The sequence below is a fragment of the Babylonia areolata genome, chromosome 12 (assembly GCF_041734735.1).
Source record: "Babylonia areolata isolate BAREFJ2019XMU chromosome 12, ASM4173473v1, whole genome shotgun sequence".
Lineage (NCBI taxonomy): Eukaryota > Metazoa > Mollusca > Gastropoda > Neogastropoda > Buccinidae > Babylonia > Babylonia areolata.
This window is the reverse complement of record NC_134887.1, coordinates 22608624-22628899: the sequence shown is the minus strand read 5'-3', so window position 1 is coordinate 22628899 and position 20276 is coordinate 22608624. Positions and strand designations below refer to the sequence as shown.

Genomic DNA, 20276 nt, shown 5'->3' with positions numbered 1-20276 from the left:
AGTGTAAAAGCCCACTCGTGTACATGTATAGGAGTGAACGTGGGAGTTGCAGCCCAACAACAAAGAAAAGGAAGAGAAGAATGAAGCATGTATAAACATAACTTGATTTAATTTGTAAACTGTGTACTTATAATGCAGCTATGTGAATTGTGATTTGGAAAAAAACAAAACAACAACAGGAAAACCACCACCACCACTGTGCCTAAGAATTAAAAAGATCTCCAAATTCGAACAGCTATAATGAGATTGGTGCTCTCTTTCCTCTCTGGTCGAATCTAGAACACTGTACTGATAACAACAGCGTCAGACCACCTATTTCTGATTCTACATCGTACATTTTCAGAAATTTCCAAACCTCAGATTCTAATACTGGTCGGCGGATCAGTTGAATGGGCATTTGCACTAGTCCTTTCATTGTGAAATTGTGCAATAATTTTGTTCCGATTCAGCTGTTAAGTTCACCCTTTCCGCTCTACCCTCCACCATCTCCTACGTCCACCCAAACGACACATAACACAACTCTGGCGTGTTGATCAAACACATTTTGCCGAAACGGAAAACACACTCGTTTTCACTGGTTTGATTTCTCCCAAAGAAAAGTTTTGTCACACTGATTACCTGGAACAGGAAGAATCTCCGAGAAGCGTCACAAAGGTGTCAGGGCCCCTTTGCAACAATCATGCTGTCTGTGGCTGAACTCCGCTTGTCCAACCACGCACCAAGTCCGTCCAACGATCAAGTGCTCTCTCCACACCAGATCCAGAGACTGAGGAAGCTGGAAAATCGGAAGTTGTCAGTGGTTCATGGGAAAGCAACATGGCTGCGTCCGGGTTATTGTGCTCAGTGTAAAAGTGAAAACAAAACCACACTTGCGCCAGAGAGCCTGCGACAAGAAACAATGCATGCTTCATTCAGCAGTTCCAAATAAAACATATATGTAGGAAGTGCACCATGCCTCTGTTCAAGAAAAAACAAGGTGAATGATGTGTCATTTTCTTTGAAAGATAGGGAGGCGTTTCTCTCAAGTTCGATGACTGGAGGTTAGATAGGGAAGTGCCAGTGAAAGATCATTGTTGTGAATTTGCGCGATAGATTATACACACACTCACATCCCTGAGCATATGAAAAACATGCGACAACGCATAATTGTTCTCGTTATGATGGTAAAGTCATTGTCAAGCTTCACTCCTGATATCGTTAGTTACTGGTACATCTCAAGCCCCACCCCCTTTATTCCCCGTTCTCACCGATCTCAGTTCCTGGCAGACTTGATTATGATTATTAAACATAAGCACTCTTGTAACATAAGGTACCAATATTTGTTGAGTATGACATATGATGTGATACACTTTTTCTTATGTTCTTCATAATATTAGCACTTTCGCAGTGCAATAAAACTAAAAAGTAGCTTTAAAAACAATATTCATAAAAAAGGTGATTTTCATTTATAATTAGTAATGAAAAAAAGAAATGTAACCTTCCAGTCCCCCTCATCACCCCTGAATGGTGCTACTGAAGATTTTACGGAAGAATAGTTAAACATTAAATATGTCATTCAAACATGCACAACTTTAATTCAGGCTCATGCTCCCCCAAGTTGCAAGTGATCATAATACAATGTACTCTATGGTTGTAAAGTTCTTTTGGCAAAAGGAAAAAAAAGCAATACATTTTAAAGAAAGGCCAAATGCTTGAGAATTGAAATGGTATAACAAAGTAAATGCAGAAAACAAGAACGACACAACTTTTCGCTGACATTTAATAACAGGACAAAGATTAGTGAAGAACTCCCCAACACAGCAACTGTGGCACTAATTTATGCATGTAGTAAACTCCAGTTTGGACTCCTACCAGTTTTAGCTGGCTCAAATTGATATGTAAAAGACAGTGTAAATGAAAGACTAAGACAGCTTAAATGAAAGACTAAAACAGCTACTTGACAGCATTCAGTTGCCTAGTCTTTTCCATTTGAGTCATTGAAAGTTGTCTAATATGAAGTTTTGTATTTATAGTAGAAGGGCCTTTATCTACATTCGGCACTCAGGGATAACAAGCCAGATTAGTGTTCCATTCACAAGATGTCCATTACATACTTTGGTTGCATTCAGGTACTGTATACAGGTCTTTGAAATGCAAGTGAGAGAGAAAGCAGCTGGGCATCCAAAATTAAAGAGTTATTAGAATGTTGTCATGCTACTTATTCATTGGCCTACCCCCCCAAATGAAGTATGACTGTTTACATAGAAGGGTATAAACTGTCATACATGTAAAAGCCCACTTGTGGCATGGGTTCAGTTCAGTTACTCAAGAAGGCGTCACCGCATTTTGAGTCTGACAAATCCATATATACTATACCACATCTGCCAAGCAGATGCTTGACCAGCAGCATAATCTACACACATGCACACACACATGCAGTGATTCACACATACACATACACACAGACACTCAAACAAACACATGCACAACAGATAGCACAACAGTATGTATATTTAAGTATATATATGCAACAGATATGCAGTTTCACAGATATGAAAGCACAAACAAATGTACACAGGCCCAGCACTACACACATAAAAGCGAACAAGATCGACATCTAAGCACACTCACTTGTGTACATACAGTTGAATGTGGGATTTGCAGTCCATGAACAAAACAGAATCAGTTGGGACTCCAGTGTGTCCATTATTTGGGTAGGACTGGAGTTAATCTTTTCTATGGTTGGTCTACTGCACCTTAGGCGTGCAGTGGCAACCAGCGCAGTACTGAGATAGGCAGCAGAGAGCAGATTGTCAGCTCATAGGCCCTCTCTTCCAGTCATGTGCTGAACTGCTAGGGAATTTCTGGACTGCATCTTGGCATCCTTGAGGAGGTAGGTGGGTATGGGTGGATCAGGCTTGGCTGTTCCCAGTGTGGCCATCGCTATGAAGCCCCAGCAATCAAAAGTCAACTTCAGCAATTCCATGAGTCTGGGTTCAGTCCCAGTCATCCGTCAGATTCAGGTGGGACAGCTTATGACTCTAGTGAGGTACAAGAATCAGGACAGTTGACACCTTGTTGACGACCCCACTTAGGGGCAAGTATAAAGTTGTGTCACATCCATGTCTTTGTCAGTGAAGCTAATTCAGTGATCCCACTGTGGTAGTGAACCCTCAGGTGGGGGGCCCTAACCCTGACTGGCCTTCACTCCCCCTACTGCAAGTCCACTTAATTCAAGGAGGATTATGTGTTTGCACCTAAAAGCCTCATTATGGGAAACAAGTTATTGACTTAAAAAATATGTATCATTTTTACTGATCAAATTTAAAAGATACTTGTAGACCTGAATTTTTGTGTGTTTTTTGGGAGAGGTTTTTTTTTTTTTTATTAATATTTTTCTTTTTGTTATTATTAATATTTTTGTTAATTTCACAAGTGAATAAATATGTTTCATGACATTTCATAATGTGTTTTGTGCACATATATGCTGAGTGTGTGTGTGTGTGTGTGTGTTTCAGTTTAACGTCTATTCATTATAAGTGTTTTTAGACGGAAAGGAGTAAAGTAGTGTATAAAGGAAAGGTAATGCATGTGATTATTAGTGTTAAAAAAAGAAGAAAAAAAGTTCATGTTATGTATCAGAGGAAAAGTATATTATAAGAAAAAGTCTAAAGAGGTTGTGGTGTGTATTGAATGAGTTGTCATGGGAAGGAGAATATGTATATATGCATATCAAGTATTAACCTACAACAATGTAAATATAAATAACAGTATTAAATATAATACATCAAAGGAGGATACCAACTGAACTGGAGTTTAAAATTTCTGAAAACATTCTAAGCAATGAATAATCATTCAAAATCTTTTCAGTGGCTAATGAAATATTGGAAGAAAAGTCATCAACTACATCTTTTGGAAGTAACTGTCTTATGCTCGGACAATGAATGAGTAGATGGCTTACAGTTATTTGCTTACCGCATATACATTTTATATTTTTAGAAAATTTTGTACGAAAGGCATTTAAACGAAGTCTATACATTAGACTTGTAATTTGTCTTGAATGTGCTGCTGGTGTCGAATTTAGAAAATGTTTGGGATTAGCTGCATTCTTTGTGTTTACACAACATTGGTAATATTGATTATTTGAATCTATAAGTAATTTCTTAAATCAATTTCTAGATAAATTTTCTATACAGCTAATGCATTCATGTAGATCTATTTGGATGTCAAGTTGTATTGCGCCTTCGAAATTACGTGCTGCTCTTCTAGCTGCTTGGTCTACCCACTCATTTGAAGATATTCCACAGTGCGAAGGTACCCAACAGAAAGTTATTTTAATGCCCTGTTTTGTCAGTTGGTGAATAATATGTTTTATTTCCATTGTCATCTCAGTTTGCTTCTTTGAATTTGGAGATTCTATAGCTTGTAATACTGACTTTGAGTCTACACATAATAAAATTTCACTTACAGTTTTCGGAATGTCTGAAATATAATTTAAGGCCATAAGTATGGCTATAAGTTCAGCTGTGAAAATGGATATTGTCTACCAATATAGTATAATTTTTCTATTCTAAATGAAGGAATTACAAAAGCCGCTCCTGAATTACCATCTTCTAGAACAGATCCGTCTGTGTATATTTTTAGATAATTTGAATATTGATTTTCTATATGTGAGAGCACTTCAGGTTTTAACAAAAATGGTGACTGGTTCTTGGATAAATCTGTATAATCCATGTCAAAGGTAGTTTTACACTGCTCCCATTCAGGGACTGGTGAAAAAGTAGGTACTTTTGCAATTTGCTTGTCTTTTGATTCCGTAGCACTAATGATATCTGATGCAAATGTATTAATGGATGTCAGACTGTATCGTCTTAGCTCTTTTAGCAAAATCTTTTTGTGAACTCAAATTAGCTTCTTCTTTTGAAAATGTTTCATATGCGAAAGATTTGATAACGAATTTTGCAGCTGAAGCTTTCCTTTGTTCATTAAGAGGTAAAACACCTGCTTCTTTGTAAGTCCCTAAATTTGATGTAAGAATGGGCAACCCTAGAGCGAGTTTATAAGCCTTACAATCAATGCTTTGCAGCGTCTTTAGCAAATGCAGTGTGTGTGTGTGTGTGTGTATGTGAGTGTGTGTGTGTGTGTGTGTGTGTGTGAAAGTAGTGTGACTGCTTCTGTGTGTTAGTCTATACATGAACTGTTGCGATATACTCCATAACATGATGACTGAAAACTAAAAAATGTAAGATGTTAAAGAGTTCAAGACATTCAGGCTTATGGCTAAAATGGTCTTCTGTGTCAGCCATTTTCTTTCTCCAGAGGATGCGGGGAAAGAGTGGCAGCAGAATGATCAAACTTCACAAAATGGGTTTGGCTCATTGTATTTATTGTTAACAAGCCGTATTAGTGTGTGTGTGTGTGTTTGTGTGAGTGTGTGTGTGTGTGTGTGTGACTGTGTGTGAGAGAGAGAGAGAGAGAGAGCGCATGTATGAGTTGCAACTCCAAGTTAGTAATCTGACAGTGATTAGTTTGTGTGTGTGGTCATGAGTGTGTATAAGCTAGCATATATTTGAATACTGCTTAGTGTGTGCCTATTCATCATGCTGTTGTGCGCTTTTTCTTCCATGTTGCTGTGCTCTGAAAGTGCAAAACGTTTTACACATTTTGCAAGTACCTTGAGCTGACTGGCAGTATGGAAACAGAATGCCTACCGCCCCCCCCCCCCCCCCCCCCCCCCCTCACCCCACCCTTTTTAAAAAAATACTTTTATTACTAACATTATTGTTGTTGCTGTTGAATCTTCTGTTTTGTCATGTTCATTCTTCTCACAGGCACGACAATGTAGTGAAGTTGTGTGCAGAACTTGTTTTTATTGATATTGTTGACGGGCATTATAGCCGAGTGGTTAAAGCGCTGGACTTTCAATCTGAGGGTCCCGGGTTCGAATCTCGTTAACAGTGCCTGGTGGGTAAGGTTGGAGATTTTTCGTGTGTATACGCAAGCAGATCAGATATGCACATTAAAGATCCAGTAATCTATGTCAGCGTTTGGTGGGTTATGGAAACAAGAACATACCCAGCATACACCCCCCTGAAAATGGAGTATGGCTGCCTATGTGGTGGGGTAAAAACGGTCATGCACATAAAAGCCGACTCATGTGCAAACAAGTGAACATGGGAGTTGCAGCCCACAAACAAAGAAGAAGAAGAACTGATATTGTTGACATCAACATTTTTGTTTGGGAAGAGAACTGAGAAGGCATGGGGGTGGTAGGGAAGGTGGAGGGAGTTTTTTGTTTTGTTTGTTATTAATACTTATCGCTTGCCATCTTTGTATTGCATACTGTGCATTTAAAAGCTGTGTGAACGAGTCAACTGGAATATTCAATCAGATCTATTTATATTTAAATCTTGGCTTTTCTGATGTCAGACAAGCAGAAGGCAGTCAGTCCATCAGGGAAGGATTCTTCCTTGAAGAGATCTCCCTCTGCCTGCAGCAACCCACAGTCACCAGACTCTGCCAATGGGGACATTGGTAATACAGCACAACTTCACCCATGGCCAAAATTGTTTTGATGGGCCCCGTTCTCATTGCTTTTGACCATGTCACTTCAGACTGGTAACTGATCAACATACTGAAGCTTGAAGTTGTTTTATTTTGACAGAATTGAATCAGTACTCATGTCTGATCCTCATCTTCTGACCAGGCTGTTTGAAACCTGTCATTCCCTGAAACCCTGTCATCCTTTGATGAATAGAGTTTCTGTGCAAAGCAGTTGGTTCAGTCTGTGTTCAAATTGTTTCCTTTTTATGTGTGTTTATACATTGATGCTTACACACAAGCACACATTCACACTCACATGTGTGCATGCGTACACACACACACACACACACACACACACACACAGAGCAAATATACACCAGTGCCTGTATAATAAACAGTCATGCACATTCTGTGTGTGGACTTGATTGGTGTTTACTGTTACATTATATTTATGATATCTGTTGTTAGAGTTTGTTTTGTTTTGGTGATTGTAAGATTTTCAGAAAGACAGAGAGAAAAAACGGCTGGTGTGTGAGAATGTGGATCTGAGTGTGAGACACTTGCCTGTGTGAGACTGATAGTGGTGTAATATGAGTATGTATGTGGGTGCATGTAAGAGTGAGGGCGTATGAGTGTGTATGTGCATGCATGTTTGAAAGTGTGGATATATGAGTGTGTATGTGCATGCCTGTGTGAGAATTTGAGAAAATTATTGTGTGCATGTGTGAGTGTGGGTATCCTTGTATAGAGTGCTTGTGTGTGTGTGTGTGTGTGTGTGTGTGTGTGTGTGTGTGTGTGTGTGTGTGATTTAGTTGTTGGTTTTATTTTTGTTACACATGCATTGTTGATTGTTATTGTCCATGTTGACCAGGGGTACCCAGTAGCATGCTGAATCCCAGTGGGTTGGGCAACCCACCCAAGCTGATCCTGTCTGAGGAAACTCTCAACATTCTCCACAAAAGTGAAGGTTAGATTATTTGCTGATTAAATCTTAACATGGAACATGTTGGAATCACACATTGCTGTTCTTGCAGACATTTCTTCTCACCTCTGCACTCTACATTGGTTCCCCATTGAAGCGAGAATTAGATAAAAAGTTGCGTGTCTCTGCTATTCTACTTTCCACTCCGCAGGACCTACATAAGATAAGATAAGATAAGAATAACTTTATTATCTCCAATTAAAGAAATTTGGTCAGGTGCATTATCACAACATAGACAAGAAAAAAACATGGAGACTATCACTGTAAAAACAACAACAGTTATTAGGATTATAACAAAGACACAGATGTAAAGATATCACATACACCGTTTTGTACTTTCATTCCACATGTTCCATACATTGCAGGCAATATTTAAAAAAAGAAAAGAAATAATAAACATGTTTTGAATATGATTGTGAGCATAACATACTATATTGTACACTGATTATAATTAAGATAAGAATAACTTAATTATCTAACAAGGTAAATTTCATTAGGTGCGGCAAAACACAACCAGACAATCAGTACGCACACATAGATTAAACATTACTTGATTAAACAGGAGTAATAAACATATGTTTTCAATTAAAAGCATTTCACATATTAGCTTCAAAATAATTGTAATTAATGATTATCACACGTAATTGTTAACAGAAATATATTTAAATGAATGTTAACATCAGGCATATTATAATGCACTCTCTCAGACACTTAGAAAGGCTCCCACATTGTCAGCCTTTAAGGCTGGGCTTAAGACACACCTTTTCAAACTCCATTTGACTGAATAAATTAACACCAGGTGTAACCTACGCCATAGGTTTTAAGTACTGAAACCTTTTAATGTGTTATATATATATATATATATATATGCATACTTTTTTGTTGATAAGTGTAGATAGATATACTTGTGTGTGGATGAGCATAGTTTTGTGGATAAGTGTAAATATTCTTGCCTTCTTAAGAAATTGTAATGGCGCTTAGAGCTGTGCAAGGGATAAGCATCTTAAAATGCACTTTATTATTATTATTATTGAACGTTCATCCTTTATATTGCACATTCATCCTACATACTGCACATTCATATATTGCACATTCATCCTACATACTGCACATTTATAACAACCATTGTCATGTGTTTTAAGCTAAATAAGACAGTGACTAGGTACAACCTATCATGCACGTACTTTCACATGAACTCACATGAAAGCACGCACGCACACACACATACACGCGTGCGCATGCACGCCTGCTCATGCACGCATACACACACAGTGACACACACATAGAGAAACACGTGCATGCACGCGCGAGAAAATGAAAGTAGGTGCGGCTGATAACCTCCTGAAGTAGGTTACCTCCCCTGTGCATCCCTGACTAGTGCCCTCTTTTTCCGGCAGCCATCTTGACTCCTGATCCTGTGCTCTTCATACGGCTAAGTTTTTTTGTAATTTACTATCTGTATTGATTCTTTGACACTCATGTTTTGTATCTGATGCAGACTTGTTTCAGGTCACAAACTTACTTAGCTCGTTTGGCCAGTCAAGCTAAAATTATGGCACAATCTTGATCGCAAGGACCCTCTACCTACAGGTACAGGTACAGGAACAGTATTTGGGGCAGAAATTGAGCCTTGTGTCATTAATAAGCCTTGCGCACTATTAGATTATAAAAATCTCTCAATACAATTATGGGGGCTCTCACTTCCCCCCATTTCCAATAGTCAAAAGGCCTTACAGGCCTAAGGGCCTTCATATCGACACGATATGATCTGACACTGGGCCCTCAACCTCAGGCTCTGTCTACAACGCTAACCCTCCACCTCCTCCGCTGCCTCCGCTTCCTCTGGTCGACTCCATACCTCCACCACCTCCTACGCCTCCTCTGGTGGCTTCTCAGGGTTTCTCTCATCATATTCAGGTCAGTGGTGTCATTTCTCTTCATTCAATCGATCCGCGATCTGTCTCATCGTGCATCGCGTTTTCTCGCCCTTGCCAGTCGGCAGTGTGTGAGTTGCCCTCCTCTATCTCTTTCCCCATGCCCACAATTTCAAGGAACGAGTGTGCTCCCTCTCAGGTAATCCAACACGGACTTAACGTCCTCCACTTAGCACACTTGGACCGGCATATATATATCTCATACATCCGTGAGCAAGGCCACAGTCACAGATCGCGTGCCACTCACGCAGCATGCCCCGAACGTCTCGAGTCCAAACTGCGACTGTTTCGGGTAGGGAAGCCCTCCCTCTAGGAAGGGAGGAAGGTGACCCACTAGGGGACACATACACACACATGAGTACACCCTCCCCCTCGCTCTGATTTTCAAATTCAAGGGAAGCAACCCCTGCTTCAGCACCCCCGCAAGCGAGCGCCGCGGTTACCTCCCTTGCACCGACATTGCCCCTCGCCTACACCATGGGTGCATGCACGGTCCCTCCAACCTCGGCGGTGGCAGTTCCCTCTGCCACACTGCTAGACTCTGTTGTTGCCCAACCAGTGGTGGCTCAGGCACAAGCCCCAACTGACAATCAGCATCTCATACTGTCTACGTTACATGACGTCCGCGGTCACAGATTGCGGCTCCGTCACGTGGCATGCCCTCAACCGTCTCGCGTCCAGTGGTGACCGAAACTTTGGCAGTAGGCAACGCAGTTACTTCCCTTGCGCTTTCACAGCAAGTCACTCCAGCCCCCTTTACTGACCACTAGCGATGTTCATTAGCATTCTCATAGGACCTTGCTGCCCACCTGAGGGCTTTATGCAGCAGCTGCTATCAGCTACTGACAACCTGTATTTTCCTTCCTCTGTTTCTCAGGCTATGTGCCACTCAAATTTTTGGGCTCTTCACCCCCCAGCAATTGCAGACATATATTGCTCTGCAAGGAACCAATCCACTTACCATTCTTTTCTTGACAAACGCAATAACAATGAAATAAAGCAGAAACAATAACACATTTAATTACACATACTTAACCGTGACCCACCAGTTCAGATTCCGGCAGGGGTCTGATTCCTGTCCTGTGCAAACTACTATCCGTCTATGCGGAGAAAAGGAAAGTAGCTACGGCCGTTGTAGGTTACTTCCCCATTGCATCCCTGACTAGTGCCCTCTTTTTCCGGCAGCCATCATGACTCCTGCTCCTGTGCTCTACATACGGCTAAGTTTTTTTGTAATTTACTGTCTGTTGATTCTTTGTCAATTGATTCTTTGTCGCTGTCTTTTTGCATGCGATCATGATTAACCCCTTCACTGCTAGTACGTTTTGCTATAGCCTATGCTGAGAAAATTTTCAGAAAAACAAGAAAAACACGCCAATTATTTTAATTTGCTTATATTTCAAAAACTACTGAAAATAAGTGCATAAAAGTATATATCAAATGAAAGAAAAATGAACCAAGATTTTGTTTTTAATACTCACATGTTCAAATAATGAGTCAATCTGACAGAAACATTCCATAAAATGCATTAATACAAAAATTGGGACTGTCATTTCATCATGTAGGTGCTACAATATCAACCAGGTTATGAACCAGTCTTTCTTGTGACTGTTGTGATCAACCACACACACTGTCAAGGCTGAGCAACAGTGTCCAGGTGCATAAGACTCCAACACAGTCCACACAAAGAATGAAAAGGGTGTACTCACCCAGGATCTATCGCCAGTAAAAATGCTGTGTGTGGTACTTGCAGAAACAGTCTTCAAGACACAGTGCTGGTTTGCTGGGGCAGTCTGGACAGTAGAACCTCACATCCTTTCTTTGTCCTTTCTTCCAGCAGACTCTGCACCTCCTTTGTGGCCAGGCCTTCTGTGGGGTATGTGGGATGACATCAATGAAGTGTCGTCCACACAAGACAAACAGTGTGGTCATCTCTAGCAGTGTCTTGGTCTTGGTCACCAAAAATCATGGCACTAATTACATCCTTCTGGAAGTCCAGGGGTGTACTGCTGTTGCCTGCTTTTTTGTAGAGGATGTGTGCATTCAGCATGGCAGCTTGTAGAAAATGCACACACAGCTATTTGTACCACTTCAGGGTTTTCCTTGTGGCATCGTAGGACTGCAGCTGTTGGTCATGATGGTCCATGTTTTTGTTGTAATCCAGAATTGCTGGAGGCTTGTTTACTGCCCGTTGGTCTTGCTGCTGCTGGTCTTCAGCTGTAGGTTTGTGGCAAGTTGTCAATTCCAGATGGTCCAGGATGAACATCATGATGATCATCATGCTGCATACCTGAAACACATTGCATAAAAGACTAAGTCTGCTGGGTTTTTTGGAGTGTTGTTTTTTTTTTTTTGTTTTTTTGTTTTGTTTTTTTACATATAAAAAGATCATGAAATGGTACCATTTTATTTCTGATTGTTTTCAGAAGCTGAAATACAAACACACACACACCTACCCCACCTCCCCACCTGGCCCAAACCCCCAAAACACACACACATTGAAACTAGTTCATGGTATGCCACACCCCCTTCATTCTCTCTTTCTCATACAAAACAAAATGACAACACACACACACACACACACATACACACACACACTTCTACAAGTGTTGCATTTACAAAGTAATTTAGGCATACAATTCTGTATATCATTCTCTGATTTAAGTTTTATAAACATCTCCTCCCCCCCCCCCCCCCCATTCCCTCACTCTCTCCCTCTCTCTCACACATACACACACACAAACACAAAACAACAACAATAATAACAACAACAACAACAAACCAATACACACTCGGGAACGAACACACAGAAAGCTCTAGGCGAGCGACACGCTGTCATCAACAGTGAGCCAGCCAGCAAGCCACACCCCCTTGGGCTGTGATGGTCACACACAGTACCCACGTGACTGACTCTCTCTCACTCACACACACTGATCAGTGACTGACGAAGCTAATTACCACAACTAACACATTCAAAACACACACAATGCAGTCATATTCATTGTTAAAACAAACAGAAAGCAAATAATAAACTGACAAACACCCACCTGCATCTTGAATCAGCTGAGCTTGTCTGTATTCAGTTTCGTCAAGCAACTCCACCTCCCACCCCCCTCCACTGTCAAAATCAGCGTCTTCAGCATCAACTTCATGCAGTTCTATCTCATTCAGTCCACAATCTTCATCTCTACTGTTTGCATTGCGAAAGAATTCTTTCAATACAAATGCAAGTGTTGGGGTTTGTCTGCATTCAGCCATGGCTTTGCAAACACAACTTGAGCTTCATACAAACTTGCAAAACTTTCGCCATAAATATGACAATCCCATGAATAATTTCAGCTTATGGAACTCAGGAGATAAAGAGCTCTCAGGGGAGCTAATTTAATGGTTAGCAGACTGTATTTTCTGTAATGCGGGACTCGAAACATAGAACGTTGTAACATGACGTATGGCGCACGTCAATACAGCATAGGTGAGCGACATTTCATGACGTACGCCATACGTCAACAGCGCAGTCAAGAGGTTAATAACAGGCCACAAGATTACTTGGCTTGATTGGGCGATAGAGCTAAAATTAATCCGTGATCTCAATCGGCCGGCGGTCACTCTGGGCTCTCCACCTGTGGCCCTGTCTCCAAGTCGAACCCTCCACTTCCTCCACTGCTTCTGCTCCCTCCGGTCGACTCCGTTCCTCCACCACCTCCTCTGCCTACTCCGGTGGCATCTCAAGGTTCGAGGTACGATTCCCATGTCAGTGGTGTCGTTTCTTATCAGACACTCGATACGCGTTCGGTTTTCAACGCGATCCGCATTTTCTCGACCCTGCCAGTCGGCAGTGCTTGAGTTGCCCTCCTCTATCCCTTTCCCCATGCCCATAACTTCAACATCTGAGTGTGCTCCCTCTCACGGATTCCAACACGGACTTGTGTCAGCCACTAAGCACACTCGGGCCCCGATATGTCATACGTCCGTGATGGAGGCCGCGGCCACAGATCGCGCGCCCGTCGCGCGGCATGCCCCGACCACCTTATGTCCAACAGCGACTGTTGCAGGTAGGGAAGCCCTTCCTCTAGGTAGGGAGGAAGGTGGACCACTAGGGGACACACATGCCCACACGTGTGCACCCTTCCCCTCGCTCTGAATTTCATATTTAAGGGAGGCAACCCCTGCTTCGGCACCCCTGCCAGTAAGCACCGCCATTACCTCCCCTGCACCGCCACTGCCCCTCACCCACACCGCGGATCCAGGCATGGTCTCTCCACCCTCAGCGCCGGCTGTTCCATCAGCCACACCACTTGACTCTCCTTTTACCCAGCAAGTGGGGGCTCAGACACAAGTCCCTGCTGACAATCAGCATCTTATACTGTCTATGCTGAAACAAATTTGCACCACCCTCCTTCCTGGTGCTACAACCTCTCCTCCCACTGACTTCACCCTTCTCACAGGTACCACACCTCCTACCAACCCCTCTTCTACAGACACACACCCACCTCAGTCTCCTACAGATACTACCCAGCAGCCCCACTCTTCGGCCATTGCGGACACACACATCTCATATGGAGGCCACAGTGACCATCATCCATACTACCCCACGGATGATACAGACTCGGATGCGGACATTTTTGATGCGGGAGATCTCACTTCACAACAGTTACAGCCATTGTCCTTCCTAGAAGCAGTGGACCTCCTTGCTTCCTATGCGCCTGACCGGGTTCAGTTACTTAATGACACTGACACATCTCAAAAAAGCCTGGCTATGGAACTGTTAGGCATCCAACCACCACCCAGCGGTCCTCAGCAGGCCCTTACCCAGTCACCCATAGTGGTTGATGCCCTGCAGCGTGTTCTACAGCAAGCTATGGGCAAACATGCCCAAGATGCCCCCACTGGCACCCTTCCCTATTTCCCCTCTGCATTGTCTCGAGGGAAATTCCTTGGGACAACTCCACGCCCATCTTCCAAACAACCCATCCTAGCCCCGGGCCCTATCCCACAAGGCTCCCTGCCTGTTTCTCAGGAGGACCTCCGCCTCCTTTTCACAATGCGCCCACTCAAAGAACATTACATGTACCAGAAAAATTTCTCTTGGATCTGGAAGAAACCATTCGAAAATCCATGGAATCCACTTCAGCCATGGACAGCTTCCTTGCTGGCCTTACCATGTCCTTCCTACAACCTCCCAATGACCAGTCACCCGGCATTGACATCGCCATTCCTAGACCTTTTATTCGCCTGATCGCTGAACACATTCACCGTTCCGCTACTCTCCAGTCACAGGCCTACGTAAACATTATCATGGCCAGAAGGGATGCTCTCCTTGCCCATTCCCCTTATGTGCGGTCTCTCCCGGAACAAGCTTCCCTTAGGGTCTTGGCCCCCACTGAAGGATACCTTTTCGGTCAAGGTATCCCCACTGCCATCATTAAAAACCATGCAGAACTGACTGAGTAGGGACCTCGCCTTGGGCGTGGGCCCCTCACATGCTCCCACACACTTGCGGTACACCCCGCGACGTCATCAGCACATGCATCGGAGCACTGCAACCGCCACCAGACCACGGCCACATCCAACAGCTCCATCCAAGGTCAGACCGCAACCCAAGGCATATAGGCGACAGCCTTACACATTTCAGCCACAACACAGGCCAACAGCCAACACCAAGCCAGCCCACAGTGACTCACCCCTGCCCTTCACCCACCACTCGCACACCATCAGCTGGCAGGCAGCCTATCCAGGCATATACCAGCATGGTCGTCTCTCCCCACATGCGAGTGGGTACTAAGGGTGATAGGGTCGGGGTTCCGCCTGTCTTGGCTCTCCTCCAAGGCACCTCTCACTCTTTCTCTTCCTCTCTTCCCTCCTCCACAGGACAGGGCAGCCCTCTCAGCCCTGCAGGAAGAAATTCTTTCTCTTCTACGCAAACAGGCCATAGAAGAAGCCTCTGTCCTCTCACCAGGCTTCTTCGGCCGCATCTTTGTGGTTCCCAAGGCATCTGGTGGATGGAGGCTGGTTCTAGACCTGTCCCCTCTAAACAGATACCTTCAGCACAAACCATTCCGCATGGAAACCCCAGCATCAATCAGGGACTCCATCAGGCAAGGAGACTGGGCAGTCTCCATAGATCTCACGGACGCCTACTTCCACGTCCTGATTCACCCCAGGGACCGCAAGTGGCTCCGCTTCTCCTGGGAAGGCAAGTCCTTCCAGTTCAGAGCCCTTCCATTCGGTCTTGCACCAGCCCCATGGGTCTTCACCCGTGTGGTCAGGGAACTATGTCTAGCTCTCAGGAGCAAGGGCATACGTCTGAGGGTCTACCTAGACGACTAGTTGATCCTGGTGGAGAGCAAGGCCCTCTGCCAAGAACACCTCAGCCTTGTCTTGCAACAATGCCATTCACAAGGGTTTCTCATGAACACAGAGAAGTCGGAGCTGGAACCGACTCAACAGTTTGAATTCCTCGGCATGGCGATCGACACGGTCACAATGACCATATGCCCGGCCATGCCTTGCCTCCACAGACTCCACAGCCTCCTCTCCCGTCTATCACAGGCAACTTCAGCCTTTGCCAGGGAACTTGCCTCTCTATTCGGTCTCATGGAATCTCTAGCCGCGCTAGTCCCCCTAGGGAGACTACACAAACGCCCATTCCAGCGACAGTTCAGGGCCAGGTGGTCCCAGTCTTCACAGGCTTGGGACAGCCAAATACCTCTAGCCACTTGGTTCGCACAGTCCACTCAGCGCTGGATGGACATGCGATGGCTCACGGAGGGAGTTCCGATTGTCAGTCCAGCCCCGGACACGGAACTGAACACAGATGCCTCCACTACGGGCTGGGGTGCCCACATGGACAATCATACAGCGTCGGGAACCTGGACACCACTACAGCAGTTGTGGCACATCAACAGGCTGGAACTAGAGGCAGTCTTTCTAGCCCTCCAGCAGTTCCTTCCCCATGCCTCACACAGGACAGTCATGCTGTGCACAGACAACACGACGGTAGCGTGCTACCTCAAGCAAGGGGGGGGGCACACTCACATCAGCTGTCTCAGCACATGGAGACAGTCCTCCTGTGGTGTCAAGAGCACAACATCCATCTGACTGCACGACATGTCCCGGGCAACCTGAACATTCTTGCAGACTACCTCAGCAGACCCCACACTGTCCTCCAAACAGAATGGACCCTATCACCGTCAACACTCCAACCAGTCTGGGACCATTGGCGCAAACCACATGTGGATCTCTTCACCACGAGATTCAACTTCCGCATTCCAACATACATCTCCCCAGTCCCGGACCCTCAGGCCTGGGCTGTGGACGCATCGTCAATCAGTTGGTCAAACCTTTTGGGATACGCTTTCCCTCCACTCCCCATCATGGGAAAAGTCCTCAAAAAGGCAAGGCTAGAGCACGCCGCAATGATCCTCATTGCACCACACTGGCCAGCTCAGCTGTGGTTCCCCGACCTGCTTCATGTCTCTCACGTTCCCCCACTCCACCTCCACATAGGCTGACAGTCTCTAGTCCAGCCCTGCTCGGGCATGCCTCACGGGAACCCAGGCATACTCAACCTGGCTACTGTGTGGGAATCTCTGTCAACACTAGGTGCCTCTGACCAAACGGCTGAACTTGTCTGCATGTCCCATCGCAAAGGCACTCAAAGTGTTTACTCGGTGCACTGGAACCGCTGGCTCTCCTGGTGCACATCCCGCTCAGTCAATCCCATGCACCCGTCAGACATGGATCTTGCGAACTTTCTTGCCTTCATTGCCTCCACCAGAGGCCTCTCCGCCTCTGCAGTGCATCTCCATCGCGCCGCTATCAGCTCCAGCCTTCGCCAGCTAGGCGAGCCCTTTTTCTCAGATGACCCTCTGCTCAGAGTTCTCGTTCGGGGTGCTTCTCAAAGAGGTGTGTACACCCCATAGGACTCCTTCCTGGGACCTTTTCCTTGTTCTGCAAAACCTCTGAAAGGCTCGCTTCGAACCCTTGGCTCTAGCTCCCTTCAAACTCCTCTCCATGAAAACACTCTTCCTCATTTCTCTTGCCTCAGGCAGACGATGTAGCGAAGTACACACCCTTAGCGGCATCACACAAGATGTAGCCTTTGAGTCAGATGGATCTGTCTCCCTCAGATTCCTCCCCGAATTTCTCACCAAAAATCAAACCCCAGGCACACCCTCCCCCATTCTCTTCATCAAACCGCTCTCCTCCGTACTGGCCCCTGATGATGAAGACAGGTTCCTCTGCCCCGTCAGGTCCCTGCGGGTCTACCTCAAAAGATCACGTCCCTTCCGGTCATCCAAACGACGCCTCTTCATCAGTTGGAACCTGGATTACTCTCATGACATTAGCAAGACATCTCTGTCCCGATGGATAGTCAGTACGATTAAAGGCACATTTGCAGGCACAGGGCTGAAACTTGAAGCCCCCTCAGCCAGAACTCACAAAGTCAGAGCTTGGTCCTGTTCCCTTGCCTTCGCCCACTCAGCAAGGCTACAAAACATCATGGATGCTGCTTACTGGAAAAACCCTGCTACATTCAACAAATCCTACTTGAGGGATGTCTCTCGCCTAAGGGATGACAGCTCAAGAGGCATCACCACTGCGGTGGTCGCACAACAGACCATCGCAGCACACAGACAATAGAACAGTTGAGCCCTCCACCTTGTGGTGCCATTCTGCATTAGTGGGTCACGGTTAAGTATGTGTAATTAAAAGGAAATTTTCTTCCAAATTACGTTTAAATAACATACTTACCATGACCCAAATTTAAGACCCTCCCGTTCCTCCCGCTTCTGTTCTTCCTGCATGTTGCGCTGGCTGCGGTGAATTGCCATAAAAAGAGGGCGCTAGTCAGGGATGCAATGGGGAGGTAACCTACTACGGGAGGTTATCGGCCGTAGCTACTTTTGTTTTCTCCGCATAGGCAGGTAGTAGTTTGCACAGGACAGGAATCAGACCCCTGTTGGAGTCTGCACTGGTGGGTCACGGTAAGTATGTTATTTAAACGTAATTTTAGGAAGAAAATTTCCATTTGTTACTATTGATGATGTTTAAAAATATATATATATATAAATAAATTAATACATAATTGATATTAAAAGAAGGAAAAAAAAAAGAAAGAAAGACAGAAAAAGAAGGGGGCCCATGCACAAATCCATGCCTGCACATATCTCGGTATATATACATATGTGCGTGCATTTCGGCGTTATGTTCATACATTCTTCATATCAACAGGTACCATTACATCTCTATACATTGGCAATTTCTATCTCAGCAGTATATGCGCATATTTTTTTCAACACTTTGTACATGAGGCTCAGGACTGTGCATCTATATACAGGCACAATCTTTACATGTGTATGTACATATCTGTTAGTTAGACATTTTGCATTCTTTTTCAGTTCACATTCCCATTTACTTGAGCATATCCATGTTTGCTACATATATGCTTGTGCATGTGTTCTTTTTCATGCATTGATCTATAGGCATGGTCACATTCCATGATATCTTCCCTCAATGAAGTCGATGAACATCCTATGTACATATTTGGTCACTTCTTAGTATAGAGCTTCCTCACTCCATTTTGGAGGACTACTACATACAGAGACACATCTGTCTTGTGCAAGCTTGAACATATGCTCCTGGCCACATCCACATCTCTGCTGTAGCTGGCCCCAAGGGACCTACACACACTCCCTCCTCACCCACAGGGCTAGAAATGCCCTAACTTGGTACAAGGAGGGATGAGGCAGTCCAACTTTGGGGTGCCACTCTGGACACACATGCCCTTCATTCCTTCCAAGCTTAAAAGGCATCCCTTCTTCCCCCCCTTGCCTACAACAACCCTTGGTTTGCACCACTGTGGTTGTGACAACAGCTCCACACGGGCCCTACATCCTAGCCGGCCCTCCCATGATGGGGTGTATGTCTTTGCCTTCCAAGTTTTAGTAGGCCCAAAAACTGCCCACTGGGCAGGAGACAATCACCCTAAGTCCATCTCTTCCACTCCTCCCTAATAGCAGGAGGCCTGGGTAATAATTGTTTTCCTCTGTACTTGGGAGAAAGGCATATCGATGAGGATGGATGCGTCTCACAAAGCACAACCGACCGTTCATTAGCCACAGGGGGGTACCTTTCCGCCCACTCATACCAGCACGGTAGATGCCGCTTTCAAGCGCGTTAGTTCGGCTCATCACCTTGTTTGAACAGAGATCCATCATCAACGTCTCAAACAATTGGCGTTGGAAAGCACTTTCTGCACTTGGTCTTCCCTGCCTGACCCTTTCAGCCTCAACACACAACCACTGCTGTGGTTCAGATAGGCATTCCTTCTCAAGCACTGTCTTTCCAATGAGACACTTCCAGGGGCTTCTAGCCTAGGCAGGCTATCCCATCATGGAGCCCCAGTCTTCAGTCAAGGGCCTGTCAGAGGATGACTTTGTTGTCACTTTGGAAGCAAGTGCCATGTCTTTCAGACACATGGTTGCCCCACAAGACCCCGTCACATCCTTCCGGCTTCCTAACATTTCAGCAGAACCTGCATGGTGGACACCTTCATCCCTCAAGCACACAGCAGCTGTTTCCTGATTTACCCATGCTGATTGGTGTCCTCTTAGGACCAGTATATGGTAATCAGTCGTGTACGACAATGACCATCAGAACAGCGGAAGAGGCAACTGCTGTCCCGACTGTCTGGGCTGGAATTTGATTGTACAACTTATAGTAGAGAGTGTTTTGCCCAAGTTGCATCCCCACTCCCTCAATCAAGAGGGCCTTAGGACTGTCACCATTTGGACGGATCCCAAAGGCTAGTTAGCCCCAAGGCTACAGTACTAAGT

At 44.8% G+C, this 20276-nt stretch overlaps 2 protein-coding genes across 2 annotated transcripts in view; one reads left to right on the top strand and one right to left on the bottom strand.

The window, feature by feature from the left end:
* The window catches only part of LOC143288454 (uncharacterized), a 42269-nt gene extending 41510 nt beyond the window's left edge, over window positions 1-759 (bottom strand). Inside the window, exon 1 of the mRNA XM_076596955.1 lies at window positions 619-759. The gene's annotated coding sequence lies outside the window, so the exon portion shown is untranslated. The remainder of the gene's footprint in view (window positions 1-618) is intronic.
* A 59-nt stretch (window positions 760-818) lies between these two features.
* Window positions 819-20276, top strand: part of LOC143288453 (A-kinase anchor protein 10, mitochondrial-like) — a 66445-nt gene continuing 46987 nt past the window's right edge. The window contains exons 1-3 of the mRNA XM_076596954.1: window positions 819-976; window positions 6409-6513; window positions 7394-7489. Coding sequence (XP_076453069.1) covers window positions 952-976; window positions 6409-6513; window positions 7394-7489 — 226 coding nt within the window. The 5' untranslated portion in view covers window positions 819-951. The remainder of the gene's footprint in view (window positions 977-6408; window positions 6514-7393; window positions 7490-20276) is intronic.